This window comes from Lepidochelys kempii, chromosome 1 (genome assembly GCF_965140285.1).
Source record: "Lepidochelys kempii isolate rLepKem1 chromosome 1, rLepKem1.hap1, whole genome shotgun sequence".
NCBI lineage: Eukaryota > Metazoa > Chordata > Testudines > Cheloniidae > Lepidochelys > Lepidochelys kempii.
In genome coordinates, this window is record NC_136380.1 from 198,084,557 (window position 1) to 198,104,323 (window position 19,767).

A 19,767-nucleotide genomic window follows, 5' to 3' on the forward strand; every position below is an offset into this window, starting at 1 on the left:
AGTGATCTCTCCCCCTGCAGCTGAGGAGCAAGGGGGGCAGGAAGTGCAGGAGGGAGGAGAGAGTTTGCAGAACTTCCTAGAGCCGGGGGAGAAATCTGGGGGTAGGTCTGACATGTCCTTAGATGCCGTGCCGGGGAAGAGGCAATCCCATCCCCCCCAACCTCATCAGGAACTAGCAGTTGAGCCTGGCATAGGGTAGGAGCCACCAGCCGGGTCTTCCCCAGTCCCGCCCCCTGCCCCACAGTAATTTACCTCTCTGCCGGCTGCCCTGGGCACCTGAAACATACTGCTGGGGAGAATCGTATGACCACTCTTGTGGCTTCCCTTTGCTTCCCTGTCAGAAAGTCATTTTTCTGCAGGAAAGCAAAGAAATCTGCGGGGGACATAAATTCTGCACATACCTTATTTGGTTGGAAGTATGCAATCAGGCAGCAGCAGAGACAAAAAAATACCTCCGCAAATATAGTACAGTACCGTGTTGAAAGTAAACTACTAAAAATAAATAAAGGGAAAGCAGCATTTTTCTTCTGCATAGTAAAGTTTCAAATCTGTATTAAGTCAATGTTCAGTTGTAAACTTTTGAAAGAACAACCATAATGTTTTGTTCAGAGTTATGAACATTTCAGAGTTACAAACAACCTCCCTTCCCAAGTTGTTCATAAGCCAGAGGTTCTACTGTACAAACTACCCCCGCAATTGACACTCTTGTCAGTAGCCGTAGGGGAAGAGCCAAGGGCAGAATGAGACAGGCAGACTGTCCAACCTGTTAACCCCTGTAGGTGGTCTGTCCAGATCAAAATTGAGCCATATTGGCCATTCAGTTTAGGGAAGTTTGCACTGCCCAGGCTGTACCTGTTCCATAGCTAAACTATGTAAATCTTCCTTAAAATTTGTTAAAAATAAAATAATCTTTTAGTATTTTGGGTGATGCCAGCTTTGTAATGAGCAGAGATGCAAAGTAGTAAAACAATACAACATTGATGAGATTTGGGAATAGGACACTTAATTTGCAGAATTCCAAATGTTCTCAGGTGGTGGTTATCCTTTGGAAGAAAAAATATCCAGGTGTGCCTGCAGGAATGTTCTTCTTGACAAAAGTAACTGTGTACACTAAATGAATCTCTGAAGCATATGTGTAACCTGTCAAAGAAAAGAGAGGTTCAAATGGTCTGTCTTGGCCGCCTTGCTTTGATGAAGGCTTGGTTTAATCCTGCAGGCATGCACTTTTCCTGCAGAGAATTTAAGGTCAATACATAACTTCTTTCAGGATCCCCCTTTCTGTGTTTCTGCTGTTCTGTGTGCTGAAGCACATACCATAAAATTTTGTTTGAGAAGTCAAAATAAAGCTGAAAGCCCTGTTTCTCTTTCTGATTACATGGTTTGTGGTTAATCAGCTAACAGTAGTGTCTTGTAACATTTATACAGTAGCTACAGTACCTGACCGTCGGCGTCCTCCCTTAGCTCCTGTTAAGCCCACACAGGTGCGAAGAAAACCATTGCCTCCAAGCACAGTGACTGGTAAACCGGGGAGTGCAGGTATTTCAGCCTTTTCATTTTCAGTTTCAATGCTTTTGGTTGCTGTGATGTGCTGAATAGCCTTAACCCCTGTTGATATCCATGGGAGTTGAGCGCAGTCAGAACTTCACAGGATCAGGTCCTTTTTTGTTAGCTAACGCAAGTTCTGCAAGGTTCCTACTTGAATTTGCTTGGATATCTGTTTTGTGCACACAAAGAATGGATCTGATGAAGCACAGGCTGAGTATGACTTGCACCTAAGTTGCCCTCCTGAGATGAATATGTCTAATGCTCTTTTGCCTTCACACATAAGTCCAGGTCCTTCTCTAACCTGATTTCAGTATAATCAGTCCTACTGGTGCAGCTGAAAGCATAATGGAGTGATGCAAGTTAAGTCAATATTTCCTTTTAAAAGAGTTACAGTAGATAATTTTATGACCAGTCATAGCATTTACAGTTATCACATGCATGCCTCAGATAGAAGTAATCAAATACCACGCCTCAGGATATATCTGTAACTGATTATCTGTAAGAATCTGTGAGAATCAGGAAGGGAAAAATGGTGTCCAACATATGCAGCATTACAGAATTTTCAGAGGAATTCAACCCATAAATAATCAGGGTTGAGATTTGCAAAGCAGTTCAGTGGATTTGACCACACATCTTCTATTGAAAATTAATGGCAAGTGTGTGGCTAAATCCTCTACTCTGCTTTGAAAATTGCAGCTCAGTTATTTACTACTACTACTGGAGGCAGGAAATCAGACCCATAAGACTGATTATCTGTTCTAGTATGATTAATACTTTTGTGAGTCCAGTATTCCTATGTCTATATAGTATTTTCCCATACACACAATAAAAAATAAAAGTCAGACAAAATATGAAGATAGTTACTTAACTGTATATAACTACTTCCAAACAAAACTATACTTCGTGATTTATTATTCTGAAAGAATACTAATACTATACATTATTAGACAATCTTGAGCCTGCATCCAATAACTGTATTGCAAATTCTCTAATTCTGTTTAGACCAAACTGCAGAAATACTTATGTTAAACTGTAGCATATACCACAAATATTTGCATTTTCTAAAAGTGTGATATTTATTGAAATAAAATCCATTACTACAGACATTAGATTTAGTTCTATGATTTTGTGACTTACTCCAAATTGTGTTAAATGAAAACCTGGGTTATGATTGTAAGAGGTCACTGGTTTACAAATAAAAGAAATAAATTAAGAATGGCTCAAGCTATATTGCCTTCATTGTTATTTCCAGGGTCTGATGTATTGATACATGCATATTACTTTTTAGGTGGATGTAACTATTCATGAGTGTGAAAGGCTGCTGCTAGGTCTGACTAGAGGCAGGCAAATGTGATGCAAATGTCTCTCAGTCAGATCTTCTAATTCACCTCAATTTTGGCTTCTGATGTTAGTTCTGAGGTAGAGATTGCCAATTGTGCAAGCTAGTGTGCAATGGGCACTATATTCAGTAGAGGAACTCACTTTGTTGAGACATTAACCAATTTGCCCCAGGTCTCCAGTATTGAAATGTTGGTATTGCGTCAAACTATTGCATTACCTGTTTCTCCTCTTACCGCACAGAAGAACAAATGCACAAGAAATGCTGTGGGCCTATTTTCCCCCTTGACACGGTAGTAGTTCCAGGTGTGAGTTAATGCTGTTAGTTGATTAATATATATTTTAAATGTATGTTGTAATTGGAACATATTGGAGCAGTTTCATCCTTGGTGTGATTCTGTTGATTTAATGGACTCAGAACAGGGATGAATTGGGTCCAGGTTCTGCTCATTGTTACACTAGTGCAGTGGTCCCCAAACTGTCGGGTGCGCCTTCCTGGGGCGGCACAAAGGAACGTTTATGGACAGCATGGTGGGGCCCTGGTCAGCCCCCACAAGGGGCGCAGGGAGGGAGTGCCACCCAGCCCCACTCTGTCCCGAACCCAGCTCCATCCCCATACGCAGCTCCAGTCCACCCCATGCTCCACTCCCAGCCCAGCTCTGCCCTCATTCCCTCTCTGCCCCCAAACCAGGTCTGCCTCCAGCCCCAGCTCCTCCCCCATCCCCAGCTCTGCCTTCAGCCCAAGCTCCTCTGTTGAGGAAGCCTTGATTGTGCAGTAATGGAGGAGAGTGCAGATATATTCCATTGCTGGAAAAGGGGGGGGCATGACAGGAAAAGTTTGGGCACCAATGCACTAGTGTAAATCTGGAGAGACTTCTTTGATGTCCAAGAGTTACTCCACATTTGCACTTTTCTTTGTTAAATCTCTAATTCATTAAATCTCTGATTCATCTACCAGCATTTCATATTTTCATCCTCTTTTCCCACAACTTAAAGGCCAATTTACATGTTAGCTAGTAACTATCATAGAATCCTGGACGTTAAAGATAGAATAAACCAATTAGCTCATCCAGTCCATCTCTCAGGGCCAGGATTTTCTTCTATCATACATTTCCTAATGTTTTGTCCAGTTTAGTTTTAAATGTTCCAAATCATGAAGCTTCCACCAATTCTCTTGAGAGACTATTCCACAGCCTTAATTAATCGCACGATCCGGAAACTTTTGCCTCCTGATATAATGTGCATTGATTTTCCCTTTCATAATTTTGTCCCATAGTTCTTTCTTGTACCACCATTGGAAATTCTTATTAGTAACATTTTATATACAAGCTGAGTATTATGGGAGAAGTTATTGCTCAGCCATTCAAAATATCCAAAAAGGAAGTAAGAGATTTCTATAAACATCCTGAAATTTGATGGCAAGAATGAAAGCCTTAAGGGAATTTCCATTTCTGTCCTTACGTCTGACCAAAGCCACTGTCCGTTTGGAAGCGATGTTCTTGTGTATCACACAGAGCTGGGCAAATAACATATTTTACAATTCAGAAAAATAAAAAATGAATTGTGTTTCAGATCAAATTGAAAATTTTTTATTTCATTTTTGGAAAATCGAAAAGTCAAAGTACATTTTGTTTTGAGTTGAATGAAGAGTTAGGTTTCTATTTAGAGCATTTTTTAATGTGCGTGTGATGGGATCCCTGGGGGGCAGCCTGGGACTGTGGGACTGCTTTGCCCCCTTAACTCTCTCCAGCCTGGGCTGTCTCTCACAAAGCCTTGCTAGTGACCAGCAGCAAACTCCTCCAGGTGCTGTTATCACTCAGCACAACCGCATGTGGAGACCCCACACCCAGCTAGATTGCATGAATGCTCCCAGAGCTACTCATGAATCCCACAGAGAAAGGCATCAGAGCCAAATCCCTCCAGCTCCCAGCACTGTACCTCGGGAATATACCGTCTTACACTGCTCAAGATGGGCAGTGCAAATTTGCTAATTGGCTCACCACTTCATCAGTGGAAAGTGGATATACACCAGCCTTTGCAAAACCTGAGCAGATTTGCCACACACTTCATACAAACTCACTGGTAAAGATAAACAGTTAAAATCTACCTTTTATAGTCAATACATTTGTTTAAGTGATATTAAGTGATAGGCAAAAAGTCAGTTAGTTACCAAAAGAAATAAAATATAAGCGCGCAGTGTAAACTCTCAACCCTATTAGACTGGGCAACAACTAGACTAAGCAGTTTTTCCTCACCCCACTGGATATTGCAGTCCATAGTATACAGATTTCACCCTTAAAATCTGGGCCAGTCCCCTCAATTGGAGTCTTCAGTCTTCTTCTCAGTGTCTTTGTTGCTTGCAGCATAGGTACGGGCAGGAGAAAAGGCAAACCATGTGGCCACTGTGTCTGTTTTATAACCTCAGTCCCATGTGATTGGGGAGCACAAGTCCAAGCATGTCTGGGTGCACTGCCTAGTCTCCAGGCAAAGTTGAACAATTCCCCCGTGTGGCCTCATGCAGGTGAGTCATTGTATTGTAGCTCTCTTGCTGAACAATAGTTGTTGATGGGTTGATTGATACCCAACCCAGGTGTTGGTTACTTTCCTTGCTGTTGCCCCTGGGGAGCTAATATCTGGCTGATTCCCCAACTTACAGCATGTTTTAGTGACAGCCATTCAACACAATTCTCATAACTTCATATACATTAATAATATACGTATATGGATAGAGAAATGACTTTCAGTAGGTCATAACCTTTCCCCTTATACCTTACAAGGCATGCTTTATATGTAAGATCACGATTATATAAAAATGAGAAATATGGGGGCTCCAGGCTGCTCCCCCAAGGTATAGAATGTCACAGTGTGTTTATAAAATTATAGGAAGTTTTGAAATGAAATAATTTTGAACCAAAAAAAGTGAAATGTTTCTTTTTCGGGGATTTGTTTATTTTTATTGTAAATTTGGCAAAATTGAAATGAATTTGCAAAATGTTTCTATGTTGGCAAATCTGCATTTATCAACAAAAAAATGTTTTGTGTGAAAAATATTGACTATCTCTAGTGTCATGACGAGCAGGGAGCAGGCCTGATTTATATAGTATTTGAACTCTTTGAGATTCACCATGCAATATTTGTTAGAAAATATCTGACCTTTTTCAAATGTAGTTTTGGACTTCCACTTACTTTTTGAAAACAAACTACAATAGAACCTCAGAGTTACAAACACCTTGGAAATGGAGGTTGTTCGGAACTCTGAAATGTTCGGAACTCTGAACAAAACGTTATGGTGGCTCTTTCAAAACTTTACAACTGAACATTGACTTAATCCAGATTTGAAACTTTACTGTGCAGAAGAAAAATGTTGTTGTCCCTTTTTTTTTTTTTTAGTAGTTTACATTTAGCACAGTACTGTATTGGCTTTTGGGGGTGGGCGGGTCTCTTCTGCTGCATGATTGAGTATTTCCGATTCCAAATGAGGTGTGTGGTTGACTGGTCAGTTCATAATTCTGGTGTTCATAACTCTGATGTTCTACTGTAGAAATATTTTGCCGCAAACCATCCACCTCTTCAAATACTTGTCTTCATCATTTAGTTGATACCAGGAGAGAATAAAAACAATATCATATGATTTAAAATGGGAAATAATTTAGTCATTTATTTTCAATGGAGAATAATAGCACTACTCATCAACGCCTTCTCAAGATGGATATTGCTTACTATAAAAAAGGGTCTGTCCAGCCCAGAATAAAACCATCCTGCCCAATTTCTGGGACCATTGTGCTATCGGTTGTACAAAGTGTTGGACAGAACTAATGAAAGTCATGCTGTTTTACATGTTTGTCTTGAATGGATTTAGAGCTGCCCTATGGAAATACTGTAACAAACTTTTTAGGGTTCCATTGTTCAGCTGTGTAACTTCAGCTGTAATTAGGACAACCCTTGCTGGCTGTCTCTGTTTACATCCATAATCCTTTTTCATACTCTGGACTCGGTAATGTGCCCACCAGTGAAAGGAACTTAAAAACAGTATTACAGTGGAAGAGTCCAAGTCTCAGTTACTGAATTTAGCTCTCGCATCATGTACCTTGTCATAGGCATAAACCATCACCACTAACCTAGTAGCAGAGAATTGTAGATGAGAGAAACAAAGTTTTATTGGGTAATTTTGTTCTTTACCAATTGGTGTTGGATTGTTCCTGTAGTATATTCAACTAATTGTATTCCATTTTTATCTGCCTATAATCCCTCAGAAATCAAAATTTGAGTGACCTAGCATTTTTTTTTAATATTGACGGTGTAGACTGTATTGTTTTAGCCGCAATCAGGACTTGTCCAGTCTTCCTTGAGTCCTACTGGAAAATGGTGTACCTGTGCTGAGGGGGGAGCTATGCTTGAAAATGGAAATAGGTGCTTCCCTCCTGAATACATGATCCCACTCTTTTGCTGACTAAACAGTCGTCAAAAATCTGACTTGTGTTCAAAAGAAAACAAGCTCGCTTCTTCTACATAGGAATTGCCTTGAAGTCACGAGTTCCACCTTCTTCCACGACTACTGTAGCTAAACCTACTGGACCAACCATATCTCTGAAGATGGAAAGGCCAAGAAAGAAGCCAACAGTTTCTGCTTCTCCAGAGGACTATGGTAAGCATGTTAGGAGCAGTTTTGTTTTATCTTTGTTTGTTTTTATCTGAAGTTAAGGGAGCTCCTGTATTAAAGTTCCATGCAATTCAGCCCCCTGATTGTATCAATCACTTTTTTTTCTGTTGCATCCCTTCCCCCAAGCACTTGTGTTTATGTTATCTATGTAATGTAAGGTCCCCTGGACTGGTTCTGATTCTGATCTCACTTACACCACTTCTGCACGGGTATAACTCCATTGAATTCAACTGACTTGCTCCTGATTTGCATCTCTGTGAGATCAGAATAAGACCGTTTCTCTTCCTAGAAGTCTGTACGTGCCTCACACACTTTTGATACTTACTAATAGGCCACTTGAATTGTGTTGAGGCACCACAAGATGTAGCCTCCTTTTCTGAGAGTTTCACTGTATGTAATGCCCACACATTCATGTCAAGCTGTGATCTACACGGTGGTGGTGGTGTTGTATATATCCACCTAGTTACTCTGATAACCCAGCCCCCTTGCCTATAAGAAGTAATATAAGATGGGTCCAAGCAACTAGATCTGTTTTTTAAACTCATCTGAGTTTGAGAAAGTTGTGATTGGCACATTGTAAAATGAGGGGCAAGCTTCAAAATTTGGATCTGGATTCAGATTCTGAATGACCCCAAAGTTCAGGTGTGTTTTGGGGTTTGGCTTTGAATCTATCCTTGGGCCAAATACAACCCCAATGTGTGCGGGCATGGCTGCACTATCATAAAGGATGTTCAGTTTACTTATTTCACTCACTCCGTAGTAACACAAAAGTTCCAGGCTCTTAACAATGTTGGTGAACTCTCTATGACCCAGTCTGCTGGCAAAAGCAGGCTTGATGCTAGATTTATAAGAATGCATTCTGTGAATTTACATTGTGTGCTGTCCATCAAGGTCTGTTCCCAAAAACAGATATTGAGTTTTCAGGATTGTTACTTCGTATGGCTAGAAGATCACAGTCTGAGTTCACTTTTGGAAAGTTGACTAACATGGCTGCTACTGTGAAACCTATTGGAAAGTTGTAATTTCTGCTCCTAACTTGGTATGCTTCTTTACAGTAATGATAAGCCACTAGATACAAACAAGTGACAGTCTTTGTTTGTTTAAAAACAAATGAAAATAGGCAGCTAAAATAAGAGCTCAGTCATTTGGGTAATGATTATCCTGGTTTTGGCCGAGAAGATAGGCTTTTATTTTCCATCACAGCCAAATTCAGGTGACTACTAGGAGAAAGCAAAAATGACAGCAAGCATGCACCATGGAGAGGTCATTTAGAATGGCAGATGAAATATGAGGTGTTGTCATTTTTATATTGCAACTTGATGCTTTTCTGAGAATTTTATTGTGACTGTGTCTTCCCCAGTTAATGCAACTGTCTTCAGCTCGAGTCCTACATCAGAGACTGATTCTCTGGGCAAACCACGGTACACAGGTATGACTGTAATGGCTACAATCCTTCGTTATTATATATTTACCTATCTATCTATATCTGTAGAAGTGTTGGACTCATCAGTAGCGTGCCTCCTCCTGACCAGCAAGGGTGTAGCAGTTCTCTCCCAGTCTGGCATTCCTTGCCAATAGCCACTCTGGTCTCTGGTGGTCCATCTCTTCCCATGATTTGGCTCTTCAGCCGGGTGATGATTTAAGTCCACCCCTTCTACCATAACAGAACAGTTGAGCAATATATCGGGTATTCAGACCCAACTCTGGGTCCCATGGTTGTCACTCCCTTTTCTCAGGACTTTCCATCGTCCCTCTCCCCTTCTCTTGCTTAATGTTTGCTTAGCAGTGGCTGGTAAAGGAACCTGGGCTGTCCCACTTACACCATATTCTAGCTCAGTGACTCTGTAACCAGCAGCAAGGAATTCTCCATCCAACTCTTTGCTGTTGTTTCCTTGGACTTATTCCTTTCTCAGACCTTCATCCCCGCAACTCTCTGGGCTCCTCCTTCTTTCAGGGCCAGAATCCCCCTAACCAAAATCCCAAAGTAAAAGTAGAAACTTAAACACTATTCTGCCCTCTTCTGGTTCTTTCCACTCTCTGATCCCAGGCCAGGTCTACAATAGGATTTGTAGGTGGATGACCAATCTGGTAGGAGAATCCCTTCCATCAGCATAGGTCATGTCTAACCTCAGAACACTACAGCGGCAAAGCTGTACCGCTTAAGTGTAGACAAGCCACCAGAGAATAACTGCAGAGTACCTGACACAACCTCCCAGTTTGATAACAAACCATTATTAGCTACTCTTTGAATACGTTTTTTCAACCAGGTTTTCAACCAGGTTTTTCATCTAGACCGCATATCCCTAGTTTTCTTATGAGAATGTCATGTGGGATTGCGTCAAAAGCCTGACTAAAATCAAGATGTATCATGTCTACAGCTTCCCCTCTTCCCCCACCATCCACCAGAGCAGTAACCCTGTCAGAGAAGGAAGTTAGTTGCATGTGGCAAGATTTATTCTTGACAAATCCATTTTGGAGCAGGGCTTCATTCTTCTAGGCACTGTAAAAATCAAAGTCAGTCCTTGTCCCAGTTTGTGATAGAAACTAATTCACTTGCTCAGAATATTTAGCTGTGTCCTTCACCTGTGTTGACTCCTATGTAACACTGTCCCTGTAGTTTTGAGTGCCCACTGCGAATGAGAGATGGGTGAAATGAGCATAGGCTCAAGGTGTACAAAAATCACACCAACATGTTGGTGTTGGGATATTTATTATTCTGTCTCTCACATGTAGGCATTAAAGAAGATAAATTACAAAAAATGGGAAAATAATAGTTAAAATATACGCACGAATACAATGCGCAAGTGTAGATGTGACCATCACAGAATGGCATTTGTGTTAGACTTTGGACATGATTTATCAAGCAGGATTTCCTACTTCATGCACTTAAATAAGTTTTTCCTTGTTTTAGGTGTATCTGCATTCTGCTGTCCTACGAAGCACTAACTGGTGATGCTTTTCTCCTAGGCCCTCACGTCAAGTATGTGCCAAAGAATGTAAGCGAGCCATGTTCTATTACAACCACTCTCCAGTACTTCCCAGAAGAGGAAGGCAGCAACAAGGAAGATGTTACTAGCCCTCCACAAAATCCTCCTTCCAACCTCACTGTGGTGACAGTCGAGGGTTGTCCAAGCTTTGTCGTACTGAACTGGACAAAACCGGAAAATGACACCGTTACCGGTCAGTTTAATTTCAGTTATCATCTACTACTTCAATATATAACACTGTATGCTCATTTTTACTTTAGTTAAATGTTTGTTGTTGTTTTATGTCCACAGATGAAAGTGTCATTTAGACAAAGGGAGCCTGACTCTTCACTGCCTAGCATCTTGTGTAACTGTTGACAATTGCAGAAGGTGGGTGTAAAATGCTATCAAATCAGAACTGTGGAGTTCTGCACACTCACTGTGTACTGATGTCAGTGACTACACAAGATGCAAGACAATGTAGAATCAGGCCTATACAATATGTGTCTTCCCATTATTTATTTCTGCCTCCTCGGTGCACTGTAGGTAAGTGGATTCTCTACAGTCTGGTAGGATCTAATATTGGTGATTCAGCTGTTTGACAATAAAAGGGAAAAGCAAGTTATTTAACATTATTATTTAACACTTATGTATAGCACAGTATTGTAGGTGTGCATAGCATTTTATAGCAATAATACAGACGTGGAGTTTGTAATGCTAAGGACCTGATCCAGCAAAGCCTTACGACTAACCAATAAAGTCGATGGGCTTGTACTCGCAGTAATAAGCATCACACCCCAGAGTAGATACTTGTAGGATCATCAGGCCCTAAAATAGTTACACCTTTCCTTTGGAAATCTGAAACCCAAGTCAGGTTTTTAGATTTAAAAAATAGTGAGGATAACTTAGCATTCATGTTCATCTTCCCATAAAAAACACAATGTATTTCATTAGTCTAATGGATGATCTTGCATATTGTCATTATTGCTAAGTGAAGGACTCCCTTAGCCTTGATGTACTCACAAGTCCACTGTGGACCCTTAGTCATACCCATTTTACAGATCTATATAACTAGAGGCAAATTCAGTCCTTTCTTTCAAGAGGAATACATGTAATGGTATAAAATAGTCTGCAGTCTGGTGTTTGGGAAAGAGGAACCCCTCTCCACCCCAGATACTTTCGAGGTGGCAAGGGAGCTCATAGAAAGTACTGCACCTCAGCCCCTTGCTGTTAGAGACAAGCCCCCAGCACCGCCTAGACGAGTGCCATCTAGAGGCATACCGGCAAAGATGAGGCCCTCTTCCTCAGCAGACCGGCACCGTTCACAATCTACTTCACCCCCAGCACCGGTCCCAGTACAAGATAGTAAGACACAGGGAATGCAATGCTCGGGGTCTTCGGCACCAGTTGTGATCGCCCTCTATTGCCTGGCACTGGAACACAGGAACTGTTCCCCGGCACTGGACGCTGTCAGCCACCCAACAAATAGAATTCATTGAGGTGGTGCTAGATTCGGTTCAGGCAAAAGCCATCCTGCCAGAGCCCAGATTCCAAACACTGTCACACGTCATTCAGATGCTCAGACAATACTCTCCCACCACCGCAAGGACATGCCTCAGCCTCTTGGGACACATGGCGGCATGCAGCTATGTCATGAGGCATGCCAGGTGTGGCTCGCTTCAGTTTATCACCTGGGTCAAGACAGTCTAGACTCAGTAGTAACAGTACCGTCACGAGTCCTAGACACGGTAGGATGGTGGTTGGACCCTTGCATGGTCTGCGAAGGAGTCCCATTCACCACCCCTCAACCATCCATGACCTTAGTAACGGACATGTGCTTGGTTGATGGGTACACCTAGGAGACCGACAGACTCAGGGCATGTGGTTGCAACCAAGATCCTGCTCTACATCAATAGGAAGGAACTCAGAGCGGTGAGACTAGCCTGCCAGACCTTCCATACCATATTGCAAGGTCAGTGCGTGGCAGGCTGACCGACAACACCACTGCCATGTTTTACATAAACAAGCAGGGTGGAGCCCACTCCTCCCCTCTTTGTCAGGAGGCTCTCCACCTGTGGGAGTTTTGTATAGCCCACTCCATTCACCTGGTGGCATTCTATCTCCTGGGAGCACACAACAAGCTTGCGGACCACCTCAGCAGGTTGTTCTGCAGTAACGAGTGTTCTATCCGGATGGACATCATCCACTCCATCTTCCAAAGGTGGGGGTTTCCCCAGGTAGACCTATTCACCACCAGGAGCAACAGGAAGTGTCCAGTATTTTGCTCCTTCCAAGAACACAGCCCGGGATCAGTCTCGGATGCGTTCATAATGCACTGTGGGAACCATCTACTGTATGCCTTCCCTCTGATACCACTCATCCACAAGGTTCTCCTAAATATCCACAGGGACATGGCATAGGTAATTCCGCTTGCTCCAGTGTGGCCATGCCAACATTGGTACACAACACTTCTGGAGCTGTCAGAGAGGCCCCCCCCGCCCCGGCCCCCGCGCTGCTGCTCCTTCCCCATCTGATTACACAGGACCACGGCCGCCTGCTTCATCCAGACCTCCAGTGCCTCCATCTCATGGCCTGGAAACTTCATGTTTAAACGCAAGGGTGCTCCAGTGCACAGAATCGGTGAGGGAGGTACTCCTTGGTAGCAGGAAACCTTCCACCAGGGCCACCTACCTGGCCAAATGGAAACGGTTCTCATGCTGGTGTAACCACAGTCGAATTTCTCCACATCTATACCATTCATCCTGGATTATCTACTGCACCTGAAGCAGCTAGGCCTGGCTGGATCATTTGTCAGGGTGCACTTCGCGGCCATCTCAGCGTTCCACCCCAGAGAGTTAGGGTGTTCAGTCTTTGCCAGTCCTATGGTGGGCAGTTTCTTTAAGGGAATGGAATGGCTATACCCACACTTTTGCCCACCAGAACTGACTTGGGACCTCAATCAGGTCCTAGTTAGGCTGATGGGAGCCCCATTTGAGCTGCTCACTACATGTTCCCTTCTGTATCTCTTGTGGAAGGTAGTCTTTCTGGTTGCCATCGCATCGGCCAGGAGAGTGTCAGAGCTAAAAGCACTAATCTCCAACCCACCCCCACCCCCCAACACACACACACAATCTTCCACAAGGATAAGGTACAGCTCAGACCACACCCAGCTTTCCTTCCCAAGGTTGTATCCCAATTCCACCTCAGCCAGGACATTTTTCTACCTGTTTTATACCCCAAGCCACATGTCAACACACAGGAGCAGAGGTTTCACTCATTAGATGTGCAGAGGGCCCTAGTGTTCTACACTGAGTGCACAAAGCCTCTCAGGAAGTCAAACCAGGTGTTTGACTTCCGGTCTCCGCACAGCGCATCTCTTTTTGGATTACGGACTGTATCCGGACCTGCTATGACTTTGCCAAGGTCCCAGCCCCGGCTATAACGGGCCACTCGACAAGAGCCCAGGCCTCTTCCACCGCTTTCCTGGCCCAGATGCCTATCTAAGAGATCTTCAGAATGGTGACCTGGTCCTTGGTGCATATCTTTGCCACCCACTATGCCATCACACAGCGTGTTATAGACGATTCAGCTCTCAGTATAGTGGTGCTCCAGTCAGTGATTCCTTAACTCCGAACCCACCCCGCGTGGGAGAGCTTGGGAGTCACCTAATTAGAATCGACGTGAACAATCACTCAAAGAAGAAAAGATGGTTACTTACCTTTTGTAACTGTTGTTCTTCGAGATGTGTTGTTCATGTCCATTCCAATACCACCCTCCTTCCCTTCTGTCAGAGTAGCCGGCAAGAAGGAACCAAAGGGGGGTCGGGTCAGCAGGGTCATATATTGAGCACCAAGAGAGTGCCACTCCAGGGGACTCCCTGACCGACACAACGGGAGCTGCTAAGGAGAAAAGGTTATGATGACCGTACACACTGCGCACACACCTAACTGGAATGGACGTGAACAACACCTCTTGAAGAACAACAGTTACAAGAAGGTGAGTAACTGTCTTTTTTAATCAGCTCAGGTTATAAACAAAGAATAGTTCATATGGGATACCATTATGATCTATAAGAAGATAATATGGAAAATCCACACAAAGGAGGAAATCAGACAAGAAAAAAGAGAGGAATGAAAAATATAGAGGAATTAGAGCTTTTATTAAAGGGAAAATTTCTGTTTCTTTTAACTTTTCAGAGTATGAGGTTGTATCAACTGAAAATGGAGCACCTAATGGAAAGGGGACGTCCATTCTAACTACAAATCAAACCCACTCTACAGTGGAAAATCTAAAACCTAACACAAGGTAATGCAGTAAGAAAACTTTTCAAATTCATCCCGCTAATTTAGACTGTCAGTCATATCCTAGTTTAAGAAGAAGATACAAATATAAGAACAAAGTGAGTTTGTTCTAATTCTGATGGGAAGCAGACTTTTTTTAAACTGTAATTAACACAGAAAGTAATCTCATGCCAAGGATGTTGCAGATGGTCCAGACTCCATGAGCTCAGTATAGTGCAAAGGTGACATATTCGGTGTCCTGGCAAAAAGATCCACAGTTTAATTTTTAAAGGTCTACTGCCTCTTATGGGAAAAAAAAATCCTGTAGAATTTAATAGGAAAAATGAATTATATTTTGTAGAAACATGAGTACTGGACTTTAATAATGTGCTAACATTTCCATATTTTTAACCATCCTATAGAATTCAGGTTTCAAGAATCTAGAGCAGGGGTGGGCAAACTTTTTGGCCCAAGGGCCACATCTGAGAATAGAAATTGTATGGTGGGCCATGAACGGTCACAAAATTGGGGTTGAGGTGTGGGAGGGGGTGAGGGCTCTGGTTGGGGGTGTGGACTCTGGGGTGGGGCCAGAAATGAGGAGTTCAGGATGCAAGAGGGGGCTCCGGGCTGGGGTGGGTCTGTGGGGGGGTGAGGACTCCAGCAGGGGATGCGGGCTCTGGGGTGGGGCTGGGGATGAGGAGTTTGGGGTGTAAGAGGGTGCTGCAGGCTGGGACCAAGGGGTTCAGAGAGCAGGAGGGGGATCAGGGCTGGGGCAGGGGGTTGGGGTGTGGGGGGAGGCTCGGGGTGCAGGCTCCGGGCGGCACTTACCTCAAGCAGCTCCCAGAAGCAGCGGCATGTTCCTTCTTCAGCTCCTACACGGAGGTGTGGCCAGGCAGCTCTGCACACTGCCCCGTCCACAGGCACTGCCCCTGCAGCTCCCATTGGCCGCGGTTCCTGGCCAATGGAAGCTGCAGAGGCTGTGCTTGGGGTGGGGGCAGCGTGCAGAGCGGAGCCACCTGGCTGCCCCTGCACATAGGAGCTGGAGGGGGGCCATGCTGCTGCTTCCAGGAGCAGCATGGAGCGGCCCCCAATCCTGCTCCCTGGCCAGAGCGGGGCAAGGCCCAGACCCCGCTCCCCACCGGGAGCTTGAGTGCCGGATTAAAACGGCTGATGGGCCGCACCCGGCCCATGGGCCTTGGTTTACCCACCCCTGATCTAGAGGGTGAGACTAAAATTTCCAGTGGGAGTATCTCACCAAAAACTGCATATGTGACTTCCTTTTTAAATGAATAATTGTAGTTTGAGTGGCAGATTATTTTGATACGTGTATAATTACATAAATGTGTACAGATGTGAATTTGTTGTACCAATATTAAAACATAGCTAATGATCCAATATTCATGTCTGGGGGGAGAATTCAAGAATTAACATCCAAATATTTTGAAGTTGAATGGAGCATGAATATTTTCAATATTGAGGAATAATCGCATCATGCTCAGTGTGCCTCAGGGTATCTGTCTTCAAAGTGAATAGACTTAGGCCATGTCTACACTACGTGGCTAAATTGGCACAGCTGCAATCGATGCATCGATTTAGCGGGTCTGGTGAAGACACACTAAATTGATGGGAGAGCACTCTCCCATCAACATCTGTAATCCAGCTCACCGAGAGGCAGAAGCTATTTTGCCGGGAGAGCATGTCCCGTTGACATAGCATAGTGTGGACACCGCTGTAAGTCGATCTAAGGTATGTTGACGTAAGTTACTTTGCTTACGTAACTTAACTAACATAACTTAGATTAATTTACAGTGGTAGTGTAGACCGGGCCTTAGAAGCGATGTCAAGGATAAAAGAGAGAATGTGTTTTCATTGCAGCCACAATACAAGTAGTAAATTCTGATAAATCTCTGCCAGAAGCTGAGAGTCAGGTTTTTCCCATGGTAAATGCTAATACAAAAGTATTATATTTGTCAGCATACATAAGGCAACTCAGACTCCCACCTGTAACAAATTAAGTGAAGATTTTTCTATCATTATTGCAGCTCACGTAACTAAACTCCTTCTGTCTGAGATCCTGTACAACCATTTTAGTCATGATAATTTATGTCAGTAGTAGGATTAGATCAGAATTCCAGACCCAACAGCAGCCATTTAGTCCTGCATGTCACTGGTTATTAAATAGTACCTTAGTAATAAAGCAGTTTCCTTGTTCCTTCAAATGGTGATCTTCAGTACGTCTGCTGTGACTGAACAGGAAAAACATACCATTAATATTCATATTTTCCTCTAGCAAAGTATACAGCATAACATTATTGGTATTTGTCAAGTGCCTGGGGCTGCACAAAATACAGCATGAAGGAAGCCCTTGCTCCAGAATACTTACAGTCTTGAAGAAAAAGAAAAAGGCGCTGGGCTGGGAGCTTGGTGACCCTGGGTTCTATTACTAACTCTGCCATTGATCTGTTATGTGACTTTTCATTTCTCTGTGCCTCTGTTTCCCCCTCCCACTCTCCTCTATCTTTCCTGTTTAGGTTGTGTACACTCTTTAGGGCAGAAACTGCCTCCTGTTAGCACACCTAGCACAACAGGGCCCCATTCTGGGTTGGCGTCTCTTAAGTGTTACTGTAATGAACATAAATAAATAATAATAAATTCACTAGGAAGTCCAACAGGAAGAGTAACTGCTAATAATTCTTTCTGAGGAGAGCTGTTCACTTCTTGTGGGCATTGTGGAAGAAGTGAGCGTTTAAGAGGGATCTGCAAGGAAGGAGAGGAGTGGGCTGGTGAACTGAGGCGTGAAGGATATTTCATGCACAGGGAATGTCAGGCAATGATGCACAGAGATGGGAATGTGAGAAGACAATGAGTTTGTTTGCATGAACAGACTGCCTTGTGCTTTTTTAGTCTTTCTAGCACTGTGTGGAAGCTTGTGCTGCCACTGTCTCTGCCTTTTCCATTCTATGGATGAAACTGAACAGTTTGACCCGAGATGCCAAATTCACCCGGTTTGTGAGCACTAAAATTCTCTGCGAACGTGTTTTAGGTTTTTAAGCTCATCTGCTAAAATTCATGGATCACCAAAGAGTATGTTTTCCTCGTAGTGAACAAGGATGTAGCCTTGGGACTTCATTAATACTTGTGGAGCAGTATTGTTGCATGGTACTGTTGTGAAATGTGTGCCTTAGAAATGTGTGTTGTAACAATCTCCATGCACTGCACTGAAATTTCCCCTCTAGGTCACCTATAAAATCATATTTTGGGACCATCTTGGTGGTCAAGATGCAGGGCTGGTCATCTCCTAATCTCTCATTCCTCAAGTCACCAAGGTCTAAGAACTCTGTCCATTGCAGCAGGGTTTGTCCGGGTAGAGAGGGACAGAAGCTGAGGAATTGCTTTGCGTCACTGAACCAAAAATCTGGTCAGTTAAGGAATAGTGATAATGGACTGCTAAAGGAATCCCGTCCATCCTTTTTCTGTTGGAAGGAGCTAAAATAAAATATGTATAGTCCATCCACTCTATGACAACTATATTTGAACACAGTTGCAACATAGTTTCCCTGACCATTTTACACTGGGAACGGTTTTTTTTTTTGTTTTGTTTTTTGAAGAATTGTATTTTAACTGTACCATAAAGCCATAATATGGACTTCCTTCAGGTGGGCAGTTTAGCTTTGTGTAGGATGGGATCTTAATGTACAGCATGATTTGATTTGGATGGTTCTTAAAAGAAACAAAAATCTGTCCTCATTGGTTGGGGTACCTTACAGACTACCATGTTTAAACCTAGTGGTTGCTAGCACGCTCTTCTTGTAAAGTAAACAGGGCCTTTTGTTGAGAGACTGAAGCCTTGAAGATCATGGTATAAAGCATCTGTTTGCTTTGACTCATAGGAATAATGCTGGCTATTTTCTCCTCTAGACATGCCCGGCAAAATAAACTTCAGAAACAACTATAACTTAGTTCATAACCGAGGAGTTTATAGTTACTTAATTCACCCAATGATTGGTGCAAGGACTTCAGTCCAAACTACAGCATCTTTTGCTTGCCTTGTAATCTGTACCTCAGCTTTTTTGTTTGGTGTGAATTCAGACTACTCCAAAGCATCCAGACTCAATGAAATGAGAGCATAATGTTCTGTTTGAAACCAGTTTTACTGCGTAAAAGGCACACCCTTTAAATGAATGCATGGCACTGTCAGCTGCTCAGCAGCCTGCATGAAATGTGCTGATGTTCTTATATTATTCCATTTTGTTGGAAATGCTACGTGTTTGCCCAAGACACAGACGTGTTTTGTCTGTTCCATTTTCTAATCATCACACATGCCTGACAATTGGCACTTATCACTGGTCATTTAAAAAACTTTTCCCAAGATGATTAGTGCCTTGGCCTCTGCACCTGGAGAACTGTCAAAAATAATGTTTGCAGAATTTCAGCATAAGGGAAAAATAACTAGAAGACTGGTAAAAGTGCAAATAACCTGAAAGTACAAATCATAATGGCAGTGTTTGGTGGGTTGTGCTTTCTCAAAACTACTACAAGTTATTGGCACTAAGGAGTAATTAGCTAGGTGCGTGACCCCCTCATTTAGAACAATATGTGTTGACTACGGATCTAATATTCTGCTTATTCTCATAAATGCTTTGCCTTTCCATAGCTGTTTTCATCTACGGATTTCAAAGCACCTAAGAAACAATAAAGTCTCCACTGTGAGTTAGGTAAATCTACCCATTTTGGAGATGATTACCCCATTGGGGCTTCTCAGAAGACTTTCTCTCGTGGCATCAGTTTCTTTTCTGCCCACGTGCTCCTACAGTAGAGTAGTCTGTGTAATAGTTACATAAAGATGATTATTAATTATTCTGCACTTTGTATTGCACTCATCTTTTATAATGACTCTCTGTCCCCTCTCTGATTTCATAGCAACTCTCTTTTCATACTCATCTTAATCCACCTTTTTCTGAGACACGCATCTACAAAA

At 43.0% G+C, this 19,767-nt stretch overlaps 1 protein-coding gene across 1 annotated transcript in view; it reads left to right on the plus strand.

Moving 5' to 3' along the window:
• Window positions 1-19,767, plus strand: part of ABI3BP (ABI family member 3 binding protein) — a 317,415-nt gene that overhangs the window by 266,409 nt on the left and 31,239 nt on the right. Inside the window, exons 46-50 of the mRNA XM_078851501.1 lie at window positions 1,426-1,536; window positions 7,397-7,528; window positions 8,904-8,972; window positions 10,511-10,723; window positions 14,706-14,814. Coding sequence (XP_078707627.1) covers window positions 1,426-1,536; window positions 7,397-7,528; window positions 8,904-8,972; window positions 10,511-10,723; window positions 14,706-14,814 — 634 coding nt within the window. The remainder of the gene's footprint in view (window positions 1-1,425; window positions 1,537-7,396; window positions 7,529-8,903; window positions 8,973-10,510; window positions 10,724-14,705; window positions 14,815-19,767) is intronic.